This window comes from Amborella trichopoda, chromosome 13, assembly GCF_054954075.1.
Source record: "Amborella trichopoda isolate Santa Cruz 75 chromosome 13, AtrichopodaSantaCruz75HAP2 v2.0, whole genome shotgun sequence".
NCBI classification, from domain to species: Eukaryota; Viridiplantae; Streptophyta; class Magnoliopsida; order Amborellales; family Amborellaceae; genus Amborella; species Amborella trichopoda.
In genome coordinates this window covers 46,909,538-46,928,661 of record NC_142348.1, presented here as the reverse complement: position 1 = coordinate 46,928,661, position 19,124 = coordinate 46,909,538, and the positions used below count along the sequence as shown (strand labels likewise).

Here is a 19,124-nt window from a genome sequence, read left to right as displayed (position 1 = left end):
TTAATTTTCATTTTTTCATCAATATGTGAATATTAAGATGTTTTTTCTTTGTATGAACTTATTTTGACTATTAAATTTACATCACACGAAAGAAAAATCATAGAATTATCATGGATAAAATATATAATCATAGACGGACTATAATAAAGAATGATTTTAATCGATAAAAAATGGCCATCATAATATCGAATTGGTGGAGAACATTATATACTGAAATTGAACTTGTTGGTTTACATTTTATAATTATTTTATTATACAAATAATAACAAATCCAACCTCTTATTTTTTTACAATAAATATTTGTTGTATTACCTTTGATCCTTTTTTTTTTGACAAAAACCTTTTATTTCTTATAACAATAACTTTTTATTTATTTTTTTACAAAAAATGCTTGTTGTATTTTTTTTTTTTTAATAAGAACCTTTCTTTTTTTTAACAAGGAATACTTGTTGTATAACCTTTTTTTTTTTTTTTTTTTTACCAAGAACCTTATATTTTTTTGCAATAAACTTTTATTTTTGGACAAGACAAAGAAATTCTGTTGTATTACCTTTTTTTTTTTTTTACAAGAACCTTATATTTTTTTTACAATAAGCTTTTATTTTTTGACAAGAAATTTTTTTTTTGTTGTATTACCTTTTTTTTCTTTGACAAGAACCTTTTAATTTTGTTAACAAAACAAATATTTTTTTATAAAAAACTTTTATTTTTTTTGTAAAAATTATGTTGTAAAAAGGAAAAACTTAATTTGTTTGTGAAGTAATGATAACACTTGGGTAGGAATTGAGCCCGCGATATCTAACGTACTAAAACAATACTTTAACCACCACGTCAAATGTTAAGTTGTAATATAAAGAGGTCACTCAATAATTATATCATATTTCTTTCTGAGCAATCACCTTAGCGCAATTGTCCCACATCGAACACATAGAACAAATTTGGTAAGGATAAATAGTCTTTTGCTACAAAAATTAGTTGTGCACAAAACGCATGTAGCAGTGTGGGTTTGTGATGGAGCACGTGTTTTTGATAATTGGTCGAAAATTTACAAAAATGCCCCATTGTAACTTGAAAATTTACAAAAATGCCCCTTATGACTCATGATTAGTCAAAAATTTACAAAAATGCCCTTTGTGAGAAATTTACAAAAATGCTCCATTGTAACTTGAAAATTTACAAAAATGCCCCTTATAAAATTTACAAAAATGGCCCTTGTGAGAAATTTACAAAAATGCCCCATTGTAACTTGAAAATTTACAAAAATGCCCCTTGTGACTCATGATGTCATGCACGTGCACAGACTCGAAACTTTATAAAAATGCCCCTTGTGAAATTTAAAAAAATGCCCATTCTAACTAAAAAATTTACAAAAATATCCCTTGTGACTCATGATGTCATGCGCATGCACAGAACCGAGGCGATTCACTGTACATAATTGTCGGTACGGGGCGAGTCATGACGTCATCCAGCGATTCACTGTACAGAATTGCCGGTTCTTCTTTAGAATCAGGCGCCGGTTCTTCTCTAGAATCAGGTGATTCCTGATTTTTCAAAAGAATCGACAAGGGATGACCGATTCTCTATTCGATTCGATTACCGATTCGAATCGGCCGATTCCGTTCCGACTTGATCACGACCCTTAGTCCAATTTTCTAAAGAGGTTCATGGGCATGACGCTTTTTGAAATGCTTGGCTTCGTTTCACTTTCACTATCGTCTTTAATCGGTAACTGAATGAATTGGATGTTCCATTTTTTTTTTTTTATTAGTTTAAGAGGGATAAGATATTATACCTATTATAGAAATGGAACTCAAGACCTTATGGTACGATACTCATCAACCCTAACGACCTTGCCTTAAGCCCATTCCTAGGATGTCCCTTTCTTTTCACAACACGGGCACAACTATTCGAAACCCCATTGTATGCTACTCATGTAGATCTCTTATAATTAACATACACTTCTTTTTGTTTGACAGATATTACTTGGACTACCAATATATTTCTTTTCTTTCATTTGGATTTGTATTTTTTTTTTTTTGAATTATAGTTTGGAGATGAATATTAGACGGCTTTAATAGAAAATGTCACAATCAATTAATTGTTAGATGTGAATCCAACAGCTAGTGGTGCGTCACAAAATTTAATGAAACTTTTAGACTTCAAGTGAAGTCAATAGCATAACACAAACATTTGATTTTAAATCAAATGTGGAAGGTGATTGTGACCTTCTACCTGAGGTAAAACTGTCTTATTGTACACTTCTAAATATTAGAAAAAATAAAAAGTGCTCATTATTCACAGCGCTCGCCATTCATTTTCGTTGTGGCGGAACCTGTTGTGAATTCTTTTCATGTTATTAATTTTATTTTAAATCACAATATGGCTAAACTAGCTCATATTCACATTATTATATTAAACATTTATCAGTATATCCCAATAAGTTGAGAAAAAATTTCGACGATAATGATATTAAACATTTAACAAAAAGAAATTATTCAAAAAGTCGGAGATAAAATTTATAGGTCTGTTCAAGTTACATATTCATGTCACGAAAATTCTTTTTGATAGATTTATCAAACAGTGCGCGAGACAATTCTTATCTTTTTAATTTAGTTTCCAAAGGTCCAAATTTAATTTCAAAAAATCAATTACCCTAATCATTAATTAGAATTTCCATGTAGGGTACTTTCCAATTTACAACTCCTTCTATGGCTAAGTAGGTCATTTGAGCGTACCCTCGGAGACTTCATGACATGGTTTTATTCACTCAAAAGATTAGTATGCTCTTGGAATGGCAAAATGAATAGTTTTGTTCCCTTCAAGCAAAACCCTAACTAGGAGTATTTTAGAATCCTAAAATTTGGGGTATGACGTTCCCAGCCTTGCAACTAAAATTTGGGGTATGACCATCCCGGCCTTGCAATCACCCTAGAGAAGAAAAACAAAACACCAAAAAGTAACCAACCTAGAAAAGGAAAAACCTTCAAAAGGTGACCGAAGAAAAACAAAACACCAAAAAGTAACCAACCTAGAAAAGTAAAAACCTTCAAAAGGTGACCAACCTAGAGAAGAAAATAACTTGAAAATGAACATTGAATGCTTAAAAAGTATTCATTTAGGTACTGAAAAAATATTTATTTTTAAAAAAAATCACATGATAGGTGTTTTTGTCTTTTATCATTTGTTTGGGGGCTTTTTTATCACTGTAATTAAGTGGCTTGTATAAAAGCAAAAAACAAAAAGGTTTTTTAATATACACGATTCTTCAAAAAGGTTTTTTAATATACACGATTCTTCTTGTTCTTGAACTCCACTCTCTCTCTAGAAAAGGGGCTAGGGCTTATTGGGTTGTGTTGAGAAAGAGAAGCAGGTGAAGAAGAATTTTCTTATCCTATTTTTGGGAGAAATATATGAGCGTGTGTTGCTCAATCTTCTTAGGTGATCCGAAGTGAAACGGGATAAATCGTATTCTTTTGGATGATCACAAGGAAAGTATTTTTTGTGATTTTTTTTCATCAATTTTTTCCTTTTAAGGTAACACTGTGTCCCCTTGAAAGTTTCTCTTTTGATAGTGGAATACTTGTCGGCTTGCCCATGGACGTATCCATACAGGATGAACCACGTTAAATTGATGTTGTGGTTTGTCTCCTTAGTTTTCTCTTATGACTATATTTTCTATCGCTAATTTATTTTCTTAAATTGTTGCACACGATCCTTTAGTTTATTATTGGATCATCGATTTTATATGCTTGGTATTGAGTGTGAGATATTCGGTGATCGGTTAAATTGAGGTTCGGGTATTCGGATCTTCAACAAGTGGTATCAGAGCATTAGGTTTTGTACAATATATTTTGAAAAATGAAAATAATCGGTTTGAGGTGGAGAAATTTGATGTACAAAATGATTTTGAGATATGAAAAATTCAAGTTCATGATCTTTTGGTCTAACAAGGGTTCTACAAAACATTACTCGAAAAGGAAAAAAAACCGAAGTCTATGAGTAACGAGGATTTGGAGGAAATGGACCTTAAGGCTATAGCTACAATTCGATTGTGGTTAGCAAATAAGGTTTTATTCAATATAGTGGGAGAGAAGATGACAAAGAGCTTGTGGGAGAAATTGGAAAGTGTTTATCAAAACAAATCTTTTACGAATCATACTCTATTAAAGAGAAAATTGTTTAGTTTAATGATGAAAGATTAGACAAAAGTTTCCAATCATTTGAACACTTTCAATAACATTATTTATGAACTTGATAGTGTTGGTGAAAAAATAAAAAATGAAGACAAGGCAGTAAGTTTGTTATGTACTTTACCATAATCTTATGATAATTTAGTGATAACATTAAGTTGCACTAAAGAAGATTCACTTGACTTAAGTACGCTAACTAGTGCTTTGCTTGCCCATGAATTTCTAAAAAAGACATCTACTGGAGAACCAGAATCGGAATTGCACTTTTCAAGTGGCCGTTCAAGTGAGAGAGGTAATTCCTCTCGAAATTTTTTTAAATCTAAGTCTAAAGGTCGATCTAAGTCTAAAGGTCAAAAAAGTAAATTTGTTTGTTGGGGATATGGTGAAGCGGGACATATGAAGAAAAATTGTACAAAAGGTAAAGGACAAAAGTTCGAAAAAGCAAGGGAAACCAATAAGTCCAAAAAAAAGGTGAATCAAGTGGATGAATCTACATTAGGTTTTATTGAAGCAGAGGTTTATGCCGTGGAAGCAATCCCGACTTCCATCAAAATTGAATTTTGGATAGTGCTGCTACACATCATTTGTGTTCACACAAGTCATGATTTAGTTTATATGAACCATGTGATGGTGGTTTTGTGTTGATGTGAAACAATTCAAATAGTAGAATGGTTGGGATTGGCATGGTGAAATTAAGGATGTATGATGGAAGTATCCGTACACTTAAGCATGTTCGATATGTACCGGACCTGAAAAAAAATTTAATTTCTCTTTCTTTATTGGATTCCCATGGCTATAAATGCACCGGAAAAGGGGGAGTTCTCAAAGCATCTAAGGGTGCTCTTATTGTGATCAAGGGTGTTAACGTTGGGAACTTGTATAAGCTATTGGGAAGCTCCATTGTTGATGATGCAGCAAATTCGGTAGTGGAGAGTAATGATCGTCCAAGAGGTTGGGCCACTTGAGTGAAAAGGGTATTGAGATTTTGATGAAGATGCAGCTAATTCCTACCATAAAATTTGGTGATTCCTAATTTTGTGAGCATTGTGTCTATGGGAAACAACATAGATGAATTTTCAAAGCCGGAAGCCATACAAGCAAGGGAATACTTGATTATGTTCACTCGAATTTATGGGGGACCCTCACCCATAATGTCATATGGTAGTGCATTATATTTTATTTCTTTTATAGATAACTTCTCAAGGAATGTATGGGTGTTCACTCTTAAATCAAAAAGTGATGCATTTTTTGCCTTTAAGCATTTTAAGGCCGAAATTGAGAAGAGTACGGGGCCCACATCAAAACACTTCACACCAACAATGGGAAGGAGTACAATTTTGATGAGTTTATAAAATTTTATAAAGATGAAGGAATCAAGAGACATTTCACTACGGTTTACACTCCCCAACAAAATGGTGTTGCGGAAAGGATGAATCACACATTGATGGAACGAGCAAGAAGCATGTTGAGCAATGTCAGATTAGAACAAGAGCTATGAGCCTTAGCCATGACGACAACTTGTTATCTTATCAATCGATCACCTTCAACGGCTTTGGGGGAGAAAACACCTCAAGAGGTATGGTCCGGAACTCGTGATTATTTCGATTTAAAGATTTTTTGTTGTGATGCTTATGTTTTAATTTCTAGTTGTCAAAGAAATAATCTTGAACCAAAATCAAAGAAATACATTTTTGTTGGATATATAAAAGGTGTGAAAGGATACCGGTTATCGGATCCAAGTGCTTGAAAGATAATTACAAGTCGGGATGTGCATTTTGATGAGTAATCCGTGTTGAAAAGAAGTATAGAAATGAGATTAAAGAAAAGAAAGAATCTCATAATGAGACCCAAGAAATTGATTTCAACCTTATTTCCCATCATCTAGGGAAGGCTATATGTCGGAAGAAGCACACACAAGTATCAATGAAGAAGTCATTGATGAAGAAGAGCAAGTTGGTGAACCAAGTGATTCCCATGAAGAAGTTGCACCATCCATGACAAGAAAATCTACAATGGTAATTCATCCACCCGAGCTGTTTAGGGACTATGTGGATTCTCAAGTACTATATACTTTGGTTATTATGAATGAAGAACCGAGCACTTACCAATAAGCTATAGAAGGGGATGATTTCATATCTTGAAAGAAGGCCATAGAAGATGAAATTTTGGTTTTTCGTAAGAACAAAACTTGGGATTTGGTAGAGTTGCCAAAAAGTAGAAAAGCAGTTGGTTGTAAGTAGGTGTTCAAAATCAAAAAAGGGATTGATGAAAGTTTGAAAAGGTATAGGGCAAGGCTAGTTGCCAAGGGGTTTGCACAAAAAGAAGGTGTCGACTTTCTTGAAATATTTGCCCCGGTTGTCAAGTTAGACTACATAAGGTTGGTGCTTGAGCTTGTTGCATTGCATGATTTGGACCTTTAACAAATGGATGTAAAAACAACATTTTTACTTGGTGAACTTGAAGAGGATGGTGAACTTAAAGAAGTAGTGTACATGCAACAACCGGAAGGATTTTTTAAAAAGGGAAAAGAAAGGTTAGTGTGCAAGTTGAAGAAATCCATATATGGACTCAAGCAAGCATCAAGAAATGGTATAAGACTTTTAACATGTTCATGATTGGTCTTGGATACTATAGGAGTGATTATGACCATTATGTTTATATGAAGTTTTTTTATGATGGTTCTTATTTAATCTTAGTCTTGTATGTTGATGATATGCTTTTGACATGCAAGGATAAAATTAGGATTGATGAGCTCAAAGCATATTTGAGCAAGAGTGTTGAAATGAAAGATTTCGAGCCGGCAAAACAAATACTTGGAGTTAAAATCTAAAGAGATCGACGGAGTGGGACTTTGTGGAAAAAATACTTGAAAAGTTTGCCATGAGCAAGGCAAAGCCGGTGAAGACTCCATTAGCTCTTCATTTTAAGTTGTCTTTCAAGAAAAGTCTGAAGACCGTGGATAAAAAAGATAATATAGCTAAGATGTCATATGCAAGTATTGTGGGAAGCCTAGTGTTTCTCATGGTGTGTACTAGATCGAATATAGCATATTCGGTTGGTGTCTTGAGTCGCTTTACATCAAATCTCAGAAAAGCTTGGGAACGTGCAAAATGGGTGCTTCGTTATTTGAGATGTACGAGTGATTTTGCCATGACGTTTAGCAAATGCTCGGGGCAGATTCAAGGCTATGTTGATGCAAATTATGCTGGCGATCTTGATAGAAGAAGATCAACTACCAGCTATGTTTTCAAGTTTGGAAATGTGCCGATAAGTTGGATGTCTAAGCTTCAATCAATGGTGGCATTGTCCACACCGAGGCAGAATACATGGTGGCAACCGAAGCAAGCAAAGAAGCGGTTTGGCTTCAAGGCCTTTTGGGAGAATTGGGTATCAATTCTAAGCCCATAGAAATACTTTGTGACAATATGAGTGTCATTAATTTGACTAAGAACCTCGTTTATCACAAGAGGACAAAGCACATACTAGTTCGATATCATTATGTTCAACAAGTTGTTGAAGATGGTTTGGTTCGTTTGGTGAAAGTTGGAACCATAAAAAATGTGGCAGATATGCTCACGAAGATGGTTCCAATAGAGAAGTTGAAATGAAACCTAACTTCTCTAAGCTTCACGAAGAAGTAAAAAAGGGCATTATTGACAAGGCAAGTAGGTAATTTACTATCAAGGTGGAGATTATCGAATGGTGATAGAAAAATCACATGATAGATGCTTTTGTCTTTTATAATTTGTTTGGGGGCTTTTTGGTCATTGTAATTAGGTGGCTTGCATAAAAGTAAAAAACAAAGGGGTTTTTTAATATACACGATTCTTCTTGTTCTTTAACTCGTCTCTCTCTAGAAAAGGGGCTAGGGCATTTTGGGTTGTGTTAAGAAAGGGAAGGAGGTGAAAAAGAATTTTCTTGTCCTATTTTTAGGAGAAATGATATGAGCGTGTGTTGCTCATGGTTTTGGGTTATCCGAAGTGAAGCGGGGTAAATCGTGTTCGTTTAGATGATCATAAGAAAGGTATTTTTGGTGATGTTTTTTTATCAATTTTCTCTTTTTAAGGTAACGCTGTATCCCTTTGTAAATTTCTCTTTTGATAGTGGAATATTTGCTGGCTTGCCCATGGACGTAGCCCTATGGGGTGAAGCACGTTAAATTGGTGTTGTGGTTTGTCTATCTAATTTTCTCTCATGACTATGTTTTCCATCTCTAACTTATTTTCTTAAATTGTTACACACGATCCTTGAGCTTATTATTGGATTATCGATTTTACATACTTGGTATTGAGTGTGTGATATTCGGTGATCGGTTAAATTGGAGTTTCGGGTATTCGGATCTTCAACAAGAAAACACTCACGATAGGGAGATACTTCCTCATTTTTAAAATCGTATTATATTATTTCATCATGTAACATGCCTTAATTGGGTCAAAAGTCATTTCCCCAGTCCAGAAATGCTCTTATTTATGATGGGAGATATCATATTATACTTCAATTGGGAAGTTCTTCCCATCTTGAATGATTTTGATAAAATTCCCTTATTTTACGTGATATGTTTTTCCAGATGCTCCAAGATATGTATTGAAGGTTTTCCTTTCTAGTACTTCATGTCCCTAAAACTAGGAATCCTAATAATACTCTAAGCTTGGGTTTTGCCCAAGGGAGCAAATGTATATTTTTCCCCAAGAAAATACTAGTCTTTTGAGAATTAAAAATATATATGTCTATTGAACCACTTAATTTTGGAAAAAAAATTATATAAGGTTGTAACCTAAAAATGTAGAATTATAGATGCACCTCAAAAATCCATCGAAAAAAGTTGTTTTAATGTTAAAAACATTCTAATTGATGATCTCAACATCAAGATGTATTTTGAGTCCCAAAAATAGTGCATCTTACAACATATTATCTAGACTGTCCTACTTGATTTTAACCATTTTTAGAGTTTAAAATTTTATAATCGAATATAAAAATAGATTTTAGATAATCCTAAAAAAACTTTACACCAAAATTCTATATTATGATAAAATTTAGAGGTGCGCCTAACCACAACCCTTAACTTTAGGACAGGAAAATTGAAAAATACCGTCCTAGAACTTCCAAATCGTGATTAATGTCCCTCGTCCCTTAATGGAAATTTTTTAAATCAAGTATGATCGTTTTCTAATTGAAAAAAAAGAAGGATAAAATGTTAAACGAATCATCTCGGGAGTGCATTTTGATCAATTTCCCATTCTTTTTTGTTAAAAGAAGTCACTTAGGCTAAGTGGCGAAGGAGTAAGATCTCAGATAAACCATAGTTTATGTGCCTATAGCATCCTTATAACCAGGAAAATAGACTGGGTAAAAAACAAAGCATAAAAGAATAGTATTCTCTTTTTTTCTTCTATAGAGGCTAATGAGCCATGACATAGATGTTTGCTACTTTCTAACATCTATTTTAACATTCTTTTCCTCTGCTTTTCCACTACCCATTAATGATTTCTTCCCCCCCTCCCTCCTCTTTGCTTTTCCTTTTTTTTTTTTTTTTGATAGTGATATCTGATTCTTCTTAGTCAACTTGTTGTTCAATTGGTTGCAAAGACAGAAATTTCCAAATCATCTTTGAAGCATTATTACCGCAAGGAAACTGAAATTCCACCATCTGTTTTAGATTATTATTTTCTTTTTCATGTTTTCACCTCTATTTTTCATTTTTGTTTTTATGTGATTTGTAGGTAAGCTGGGGTGGGTAAGATGAGATCTGAACCTTTGACTAAAGCACCCTAGCCATGATGCCCTAACCACTAAGCCAATAAATTTTCTCTTACTGACACATCTTTGGATGGGGAAGACTATTAAGCAATCTAGATATTTGAAGAGGCCATTTCATTTAAGAAAAATGGGGATTTAATTTTTTTTAAAAAAATCATTTTGTATTTTTGTTCTTACTTTTTCAAAAAAATTATAGATACCTCCAATTTCAACTTTGCGCACATCTTACCCCCCATTACTTTTTATATTATACCATAAACTCCAATACTATTTTTTCTTATATCAACCCCCAATCAAATAGTAAATGAGTTTTAGAACCAAAATGCCCTTTGTTCTCTCTCTTTCCCTTTTGAAAAGATGGATCACTTTCTACCTATTTGTCTAAAAAATACATTCTCTCTCCAACATCTCTCCCATTCTCTCTCTTTACCCCCACTCTCTCACATTCTCTCTCTTTCTCTCTACCCACCATCCGTCCCATTCTCTTTCTACACCAAATGATACAAGGCTTGAAAATACAGTCTGGCACAAATAGTGCCGGACCGAAAAAAATTTGCGGTCTAGTACTTCCGGCACAAATTGTGTCGGACCGATAACTTTCTTGAAGTTTTATGAGTAAAAAAATGTGGTCGAGCACATTTTGTGCCTGACTGCAAAAAAAATTTCGGTCCAACACAATTGTTTTGGACCGGTAGTTTTCCAATAAGTTGTAGGCTCAAAAAATGCAGTGCGGCACTAGACCGGTTTTTGTTTTGCGGTCCGGCACCATTTGTGCCTGACCGTATTTTCAAGCCTTATATCGTTTGGTGTAGAGAGAGAATGGTAAGGACGGTCGGTAGAGAGAGAAAGAGAGAATGTAAGAGAGTGGGGGTAAAGAGATAATAGGGGTGATGGTGGAGAGAGGTAGAGAGAGAGAGAGTGCATTTTTTAGACAAATAGGTAGCATGTGACCTATCTTTTCAAAAAGGGAAGAGAGAGAACAAAGAATTTTGGTCTTAAAACTCATTGGCTATTTGCCTGGAGTGTAGATATAAAAAAAAACAGTGTTGGACTTTAGGGGGTGAAAAATTGAAATTGAAGGGGTATTTATAATTAGCCGTACCTTTTTTTTGTCAAAAACAAAAAAAGAATAGCGAGCTTTGCTATTCCATGTAATTTTCACAACAAAACTTCCATGTATGATTTAAAGATGAAAATATCCAAATTTAGATATTCACTTTTTTCGAATTAATGCAAAAGTAAAAATGAAAGTTGTTCTGTCTTTATTTTTATGGAAGTGTATATAATGAGACTATTTATCTTCGATACAAGGAGGTTACAATTACTTGCAACCATTTAATGTAAAATTTGATAGCTTGTTTGTGTCGCAAAGTTTGAAAAAATTTCTTTTGAAGTATAAGCTTTGTTAATAGAATAAATACAACCATCCAATTTCAAATCTAAAAGTCAAGATTAACTGTGATTATCTTGTACTTAAAGTAAATGGTCATACTGTATACTTTTCCTCTTTTTATACTATCTTGAATTACTTGAAAGTACACAAGGTAGATGGTCACGAAAAAGTAGTCTTAAAAAAATGTAAAACTCTTTCTATAACATGAAACTTTTAGTAGACTATATATATTTGGATAAGAGCAAAATGTAGATTTGCTCCTTTAGACAATACAGGAGAAGTTTGAGATAAAATTTTAGGGATGTAAACTACTTAATATATAACACCCAACGTCAAAAACAAAGGGAATTTTATGAAAATCATCCATAAGAGATGAATTATTTGACATTCTACCTATTTGTACCAATTCTAACTTAAGGCCATGCATTTTTTTTAGGAATTTTGAACTGAAATCATAAGACGTAGGTAAGGTGTGAAATTGTTCATCTATCCTGAGTAATTTGATGAATTTTCTAAAAATAAATTTAATACTTACCTTGAAACTGCCTTAAAAAAAGGTCATAGTAATCTAGACCTCATAGTCATTTAAAGCGAGGCGAGGGACCACACAGGAATAAGGCACATATTCATTTATAGATAAGCGAGGGACCACACAGACTCATAGCTATTTATAGAGAAGCGAGGGACCACGCAGGAATAAGTATATATATAAAAAACCAAAAAAACATTCGTCCAATTGCCTTTCATAGAGAAGCGAAGGACCACGAAGGAGTAAGATAACTGCATACAAATAAGAAAATATGGCAGAAGCGAGGGACCACGTAAAAGTAAGATATAAAAAAAAATATTTATTCCAGAAGCGAGGGACCACGCAGAAGTAAGATATTAAAAAAAATATTTATTCCAGAAGCGAGGGACCACGCAGAAGTAAGATATTAAAAAAAATATTTATTCCAGAAGCGAGGGACCACGCAGAAGCTTAAGATTAAACAAAAATGCTTATTATTCCATTGCCGGGATTTGAACCCGGGTCGTCTGGGTGAAAGCCAGATATCCTAACCGGACTAGACGACAATGGATTCATTAATCAACTTGATTACTAAATTATATTTTACCCTAAAATGTTTTTTTCAAATGACAACTTACCTTGTTTTTTTTAACCTAAACTTTTTGAGTAGCCTAACAATCACTTAAATTATATATATATTTTATAAATTAATTATAAACTTTCTATCATATAATTTTGAGATAGTTTTTCTTTTAAAAAAATTTCAGCAGTTTCTCTCTCTAAAATCTAATATAGTTTTATTCGCTAAAAATGCAGGCTTGGCAATAAATATATATATTTAAACATAATTTGATCCTAATTTATAGAGAATATGTAATCTTTAACATGGAGATCATGAAATATTAAAATAATAATAATCATAATAATAATAAAATAAATAAATAAACATTTGGGCCGTTAGTTACATTTATTTTTTTAGATGGACCACCTAATTGCATTCATCTTTAAAATGGATGCTTTATACTATTGGACCATATATTGTAGAAATGCAATCCAGACCGCATAAAACAATTTTCCCTTAAAGAAAGACCTTTGCAAAAAGAATCAACGGCAGTCCTATACAATTGTCGAAACTAAACTTTCATGCCTATGCATCTATCCAAGACCTCCCTCCATAGTGGTTTACTCTTTTTATTGCACCAATTTTTCATAGACACAAAATTTTCCAAGATTCCTCTCCACCAGTTTCGATCCTTGCAGCACTGCACAAAATTCTGCCTTATTTCCAATGTCAAAGACACATGGACAGGCAAAAGAGAGTAAAAATTGTCCTTCTGAATTGCGGATCACACCTCCGGTCTCTGCACATCGTAGATTCCCTTAAGAACTGGCATCAAAGTTGAATTTAATACGCCCATACACCAGCGGAATCCATTTACTTTTCAACTTCAATTGAAATGAGTTGTTTTTAATAAGTTCTTTAAGGTTTAACAAAAGGACCCGGTTTCTATCCGGCCAAGTCTGCATATGTAGAAATGTGGGCCTCTTAATAAATCTATTTTTGAGATGGATTTTAAGACTTAATTTTTAAGGACATGTAATCTCTAACATGGAAATCATGAAGATGAATAAATAAATAAATTTTAAAAACTAAAAATAATAATTCTAGTAAGAAAACATTCGGACCATTAGTTTTTATTGTTTTTAGATGAAATACTTACTTGGATCCATCTTTAAGATGGATGCTCAACACTTTCTTAACAGCATATGTAGAAATGGGGTCCAGCCTGCATAAAACAATTTTCCTTAACAAAATATCAATTTTAGAAACACCAGCTCCCTCCCTTCAAGCCTCAAACCAACTCCACACATTATACACAAATCTTTTCTCTAACTACTTCCTGATTAGTGAGCGTACCTTTAGAAGTCCTCAACCGTTTTGCTTTTGTTGATTTGATTTTAGGTATTTCAACGCGGATTCAAGCCTTGGGAATTTTCATGCATCCCTTTTTCACTGAATGTAAAAATGAGGGAAAAAGTAATGCTAGAAGAGGGGGTCTGGTTATAAGGACGCCATGATGTAGCTATTGTACTGCATGTCCGGTGTAAATAGAAATACATGTATTGTCCAGTGTAAATGGACAGTGCAAAGTCGAGATTAGAGTATGATCAACATCATGTATTGTCTGGTGTAAATGGACAGTGCAAAGTCGAGATTAGAGTATGATCAACACCATCCATTGTAATTGAATAGTGCAGATGTCAAGGGACGTAGTTCAACCGTCTTCGGTGGGGGTGGTAACTGGTCGGGTCCAGCTGAACCCGGATCCGGACCAAGACCCAAAATAGATTATATATACCCAAATTTGGACCCAAACCCGACGGGATCTAAATGTAACATACCCGTACCCGGGATCTAAATTTAACATATCCGTACATGATAGGTAATTTTAGACCCAAGACCCAGAACCGTACCCGACACTAGCTAATAAACCCAAGACCCGGAACCGTACCCGACACTAGCTAATAAAGGAGTTTGAAAATAGGTTGTCATTGCCTCAAGCACCTTCGATGCCTCTGCTTTTATGGAACATAACTTATTTATTTATTTTTCCATTGATGTGGGACTAAACTTAATAGACAACAAACAACCTGTCTCCCTTTATGCTTTTTGAATCTTATCTACTTTGCCACGTAGGCAATGCCTCATGCCTGATCACAGACGCACACATGGATCCGATAGCCGGAGCTCACTTTCTGGTCTGCCGCCCCCCTTCCCTTTCCCCTTCCCCTTCCCCTTCCCCTGCTTAAAAAGATTTCTTTTGATTGTTTCTTGGCTAGTTGGTACTTTTCTACGTAATGTTGTTTTTTTTTTTTTGTTTTTTTTGCCAAGGACACCTCATGCGGGTCACTTTAGTAATCTCACGAATTTTTCTCAAAGTATCAGTGAAAACACTATTAACATTGTGGGTCCATACCTCACTTTCATTTAATGGATGGTTCGGATTCATCCTTTATTCAGAAACGGTTGGTGCAAATTATTGGGTCGTAGGTGAGAGAAAATTGTGGTTGCTTTCACGGTTGAAAAATACTTTTAATCCCACACTAAAGATTTAAAAAGGTAATGTAGGACAGTTTGAAAGGTAGATTTTTAATGCAGTGGGAAACTTCGGGTCCCAGATAGGGTATGGGGCAAGTCCATTAATACTCGGACTCGTAACCCGTTCCTGAAATCATCGGGTCCACAAAGGACCTAAACCCTACCCACATTTCCAATGTTTGGACCCAAATCCGAACTTGTGTCAAATATACCCAACGGGTCTCGGGTCGGGTCTGGGTCCATTACCAGCCCTAATCTTCGAATGCATTAAACCCTACTAAAATATGCAGTCAAAGCTTAAAGGATTATATATTATAAGACCTTTTACTTTTAGTACAAAATAGTCAAATCAGACATTAGATGTGAAATCCTATCTATTAAAGTGTCACAAAATTCGACAAATTTTATTTGATGCTTTGGCCTAATTGATAACACATCCATATCAACTCGATTTCACATTTCATGGTCAATAATAATTATAACCTCCTTGCACGAAAAGCTAGTATCATTGTATACATTTCCAAAGCATAACATGGCTCAATAAAAAACAATCATCCCGCCTCCTACTTTGACTTAATACATGAAGCTTTTATTTTGCTGATTTTTTCGATGAAATGATTGGACTCAATACAACTTGAAAATGAAAACATGATAAAACAAGATTAGGCACTAAGGAGTAGGAACTAGTTATGCTTAAATTAGACAAGCAAAAATGAAAATATGCATATCTTTTTTATTGGTTGGTAAGTTTAGCTGGGTATCAAGCCTCATACCTTGCAGTGCACCTGACCATGAAATTCTAGATTAACTACAATTCCCTTGTTTTATCAATTGTTTGTTTCTAAGCATTTCTAATACAAGCTAACATAAACCCTATCTAGACTCACAATCACAAGAATGCAATGAGAAGAATTTATTTCTTCTCGTAAGTTTTAAGTGGTTATTAAACCCCTAAGCAACAAGCCAATGGCATGTTTATCACAGGTCTCTCTTAGAAACACCTTGTGTACATTCATTGTCATGAGCAAACAGTGAATTTTCAGCCAATTTTCACTATTGGATTAACACACGTGCACATAAAAGGAACATGAAATTTTCTCATAGCAAGTATAGATGCATGAGGAAAGTAAAGATTCCAAGCATGAGAGGCAAGACACCCTTCAAATGGTCTCCCCATATTCTCAACACGGGCAGCCAATGGCCCTTATATCAAACATACTGAGAGTTCATGCTGTTAAATGTGAAATCTTCAGTACCAAAATCAGAAGCTCATTTTGGGATAGAGGTTACGCAAAATAGGAGACATCAAAATCAAAAGTACATGAGGGAACTAGTAATTCATGTTATATCTCTACAGTTATTGAAAGACTCGGCAAATAAATGAAAACAAGGGCACAATTGCAAGAGGAAGTCTTTAAAACTTGAAGAACATAGAGAACAGTTGCAAATACAAGATGTGCACAACCAAAACCAACATATTTGATCACCAAATCCAAAATTTGATACATTCTTTCATTTCTGTGTTATTCTCTGATACAGCAGTAGACATCAACTTATCATGCTAACTATGTCATGGTTTTGTCCTCTCCCTAGGCAGATGTCTAATTTGATTGCAATTCTTTACCTGTCAACAACAAAATATCACATGCAAACACACTGGATTTTGAGCCTCACTGTAGAGTAGACTTGGAGGCACCATTAAAGGGTTATTTTTTGTCAAAGATTTTGAAAAATATACAAATACAATTTGTACAAAACTAGTGAAACTCCGTAATCACTCAAGAAAAAGAGCTTTATGGCCCATAAAAAGGCTCTCAACAACCCTCCTAGAAACCCCTCCATTTGACCCACTTCACCATGTTGCCCTTGGAAGGAAGCAATTGCAATCTTGACACATAAATCAGAAGCAATTCATCTTGTAGCAGGATTTTGCGAATTCAGTGTCACTCAAGAGAATATGAAGGCTCTCCATTTGATAAATGTCATAACCTGAAATTCTGTTTACTGGTTATTTCATTGAACGTGTTCCTTGCCTCTTCCAAGTGATTCACAAATTCAACTTCTCTAGCCCAGATACTTGCCTCTTGCTGTAATGGAACCTGCATTTCCATCAACTCATTTTCCATCATCCCTAAACCATCAGATCCCACTGTACTCCCCACAACCCTCTGCAGAAAAAGTGAAAAACGTACCAAAAAAAACAGAATTAGAAGGTGTATTTCCACAAGAACATTGTTTGTTCTATTTGTTTTACACAACTTTATTGAAAATTGACTGTATGTGCATGGATTAAAAAAGATGAGAGTAAGCATTAAAGCAAATGAGGAGGACATCAAATTTCAGCTCTTAATATGCACTTAACAAGGAGGAACTACAATCCAAGAGTATGGCATAGGTTTGGGGCATGGGGCATCCTCTATTCTTTCTCAATCATGCATGCTAGAGATTAACAGTGCTCGATTGACAGTTTTGATGGGCCCCTATACAATTAATCCTGCTGTCCATCATCAGGAACGGATTGCAGATGCCTCTTTGGAGTACCATAAACATACCCTACTAAACTATGGCATAATCTCCCCTTAACAAAAGGTTAAAAGAACTCACCAACATGGAGCCTCGGCATGCATTTAGCATAATGAATTTGAGGAGACTTTGATCTTCGATACTCAGGATTTTGTCAGAACCGACGGTAAAGGAAAACTCCAAAAAGTATTTATCACATGGACTACCTAGATTTCTGACTGTAATTCTCTTATGCTTCTTAAGCATTCTAGAGAGAAGATATCCCACAGAAAGTTGGTGTTTATTGCTTCTCGCTGATCTCAGGCCTCTAACATCAAAAGCCTTTCTCGATGTTTCTTTAAGTCCTAGCATAACAGCTGCTCTTTCTTCAGTTGCCCAGCAAGAACACCAGGCTGACCCATCCTCTAAATGGCAGGTTATAAAATCATTAACAAAAAGAGTAAGAACATACTCATCTCTTTCAATTTAGCAAGGAATAGAAACTGAATTTGCAATTAGAAAACTGCACTATGCTAGTTGCTACACCCGTTAGATATTTTAAAAGCTTAACAAAATTTCATAAAAAAAGGTTCAGTATAGTATTAATAAAATCACCTATGCAAATTCAACAGGCGATAAGAGGAGAGAAAATGGACTTAGGTGGGCTGGCTATGTGCAGCATCTAAGTGTAGTTTGATTTGCATCTTTCTAATGTTTAGTAGAGAGAGAGCTCCTAAAATGGCCATAGGATTAAGCTGCAGGGTCAGCAAATTATATCCTCAACGAGCATACCAACTTACTTGCACACATTCACAGCCTGTTCACCCCAACAGATGGTGGAGATTAACTGTTGGTCTGTTAAGGAAAACGATAGACGAAGAGCAGATCGAAAAGTTCATTCCTCACTGTCGATATGACAGGATGGGGATGCCCTCACATGTATTGGTATACCATACATGAGTGAATAGTATTATTTTCAAGCTAAAGCACTAAAATAAATAAAGCACCTGATCTGACCATAAAATTGAACCTCAGGGAACTCTGAAGCCCAAAGGCTGAGTGAATTTTTCTATTTTTCCTTCCTTGAAGATTTGATAAATGTATATTTTATCTTCCTTGAAGATTTGAGTGAAATGTATATTTTTTTTTTGATAAAGATGGGTGAAATGTAATTAAGATTTACCAACATATAACCACCATAAGGCATTGCTAGAATACCCCGTCTAACTTAAAGTAGGCTAGCCATAACTCAATTTATTTCATAGTGCTTGCTTATGGCACGGGATTCTTTTTTTAGTCACAAGAAATGGATTTTCCTATGGTGGTAACTGTCAATAAGTGTTCTTCCTAAGGTGGCTAAACCACAAAAGTAACAATACTGAGAAATCTCATAGCCCTTTAAGTGAAAGCAAAGCATCCAGGGATATGTAAGCTAACCAACCTCCATAAAATATTATAAAGCAAGAATCTTTTTTGGAAGCTCAGAACGCCAATATAAGACATACCAAAAATAAAACAGGCACGTGGTATTTTGACTAGTGGAATTCTGGCTTGTTTCCTGCTCCGATGCCTTTTATGATTCTGCACATGTTCTACAAGTGAAAGGGTATGGACAGCTACAACCTGCTAACGTTTCAAATCAAAACTCAAACAATAGAGAGAGCCGATAAAAAA

General features: G+C 34.6%; 1 protein-coding gene and 1 non-coding gene across 6 annotated transcripts in view; both read right to left on the bottom strand.

Annotated features, from left to right (window-relative positions):
- Positions 1 to 12,345: 12,345 nt before the first annotated feature.
- On the bottom strand, positions 12,346 to 12,419 carry TRNAE-UUC (transfer RNA glutamic acid (anticodon UUC)). The gene has a single exon. It is a non-coding gene; the product is annotated as a tRNA-Glu (tRNA).
- Positions 12,420 to 16,405: 3,986 nt separating this feature from the next.
- Positions 16,406 to 19,124, bottom strand: part of CTC1 (conserved telomere maintenance component 1) — a 35,012-nt gene continuing 32,293 nt past the window's right edge. For 3 of the 5 annotated variants that reach the window (XM_006848476.4, XM_088855723.1, XM_088855724.1), the window contains 3 exons: positions 18,956 to 19,073; positions 17,553 to 17,875; positions 16,406 to 17,116 (listed from right to left, as the gene is read on the bottom strand). In XM_006848476.4, coding sequence (XP_006848539.2) covers positions 16,931 to 17,116; positions 17,553 to 17,875; positions 18,956 to 19,073 — 627 coding nt within the window. In that variant the 3' untranslated portion in view covers positions 16,406 to 16,930. Of the gene's footprint in view, positions 17,117 to 17,552; positions 17,876 to 18,955; positions 19,074 to 19,124 lie in introns of those variants that run through there. The other 2 variants (XR_002281672.2, XM_088855722.1) reach the window with 2 other exon arrangements.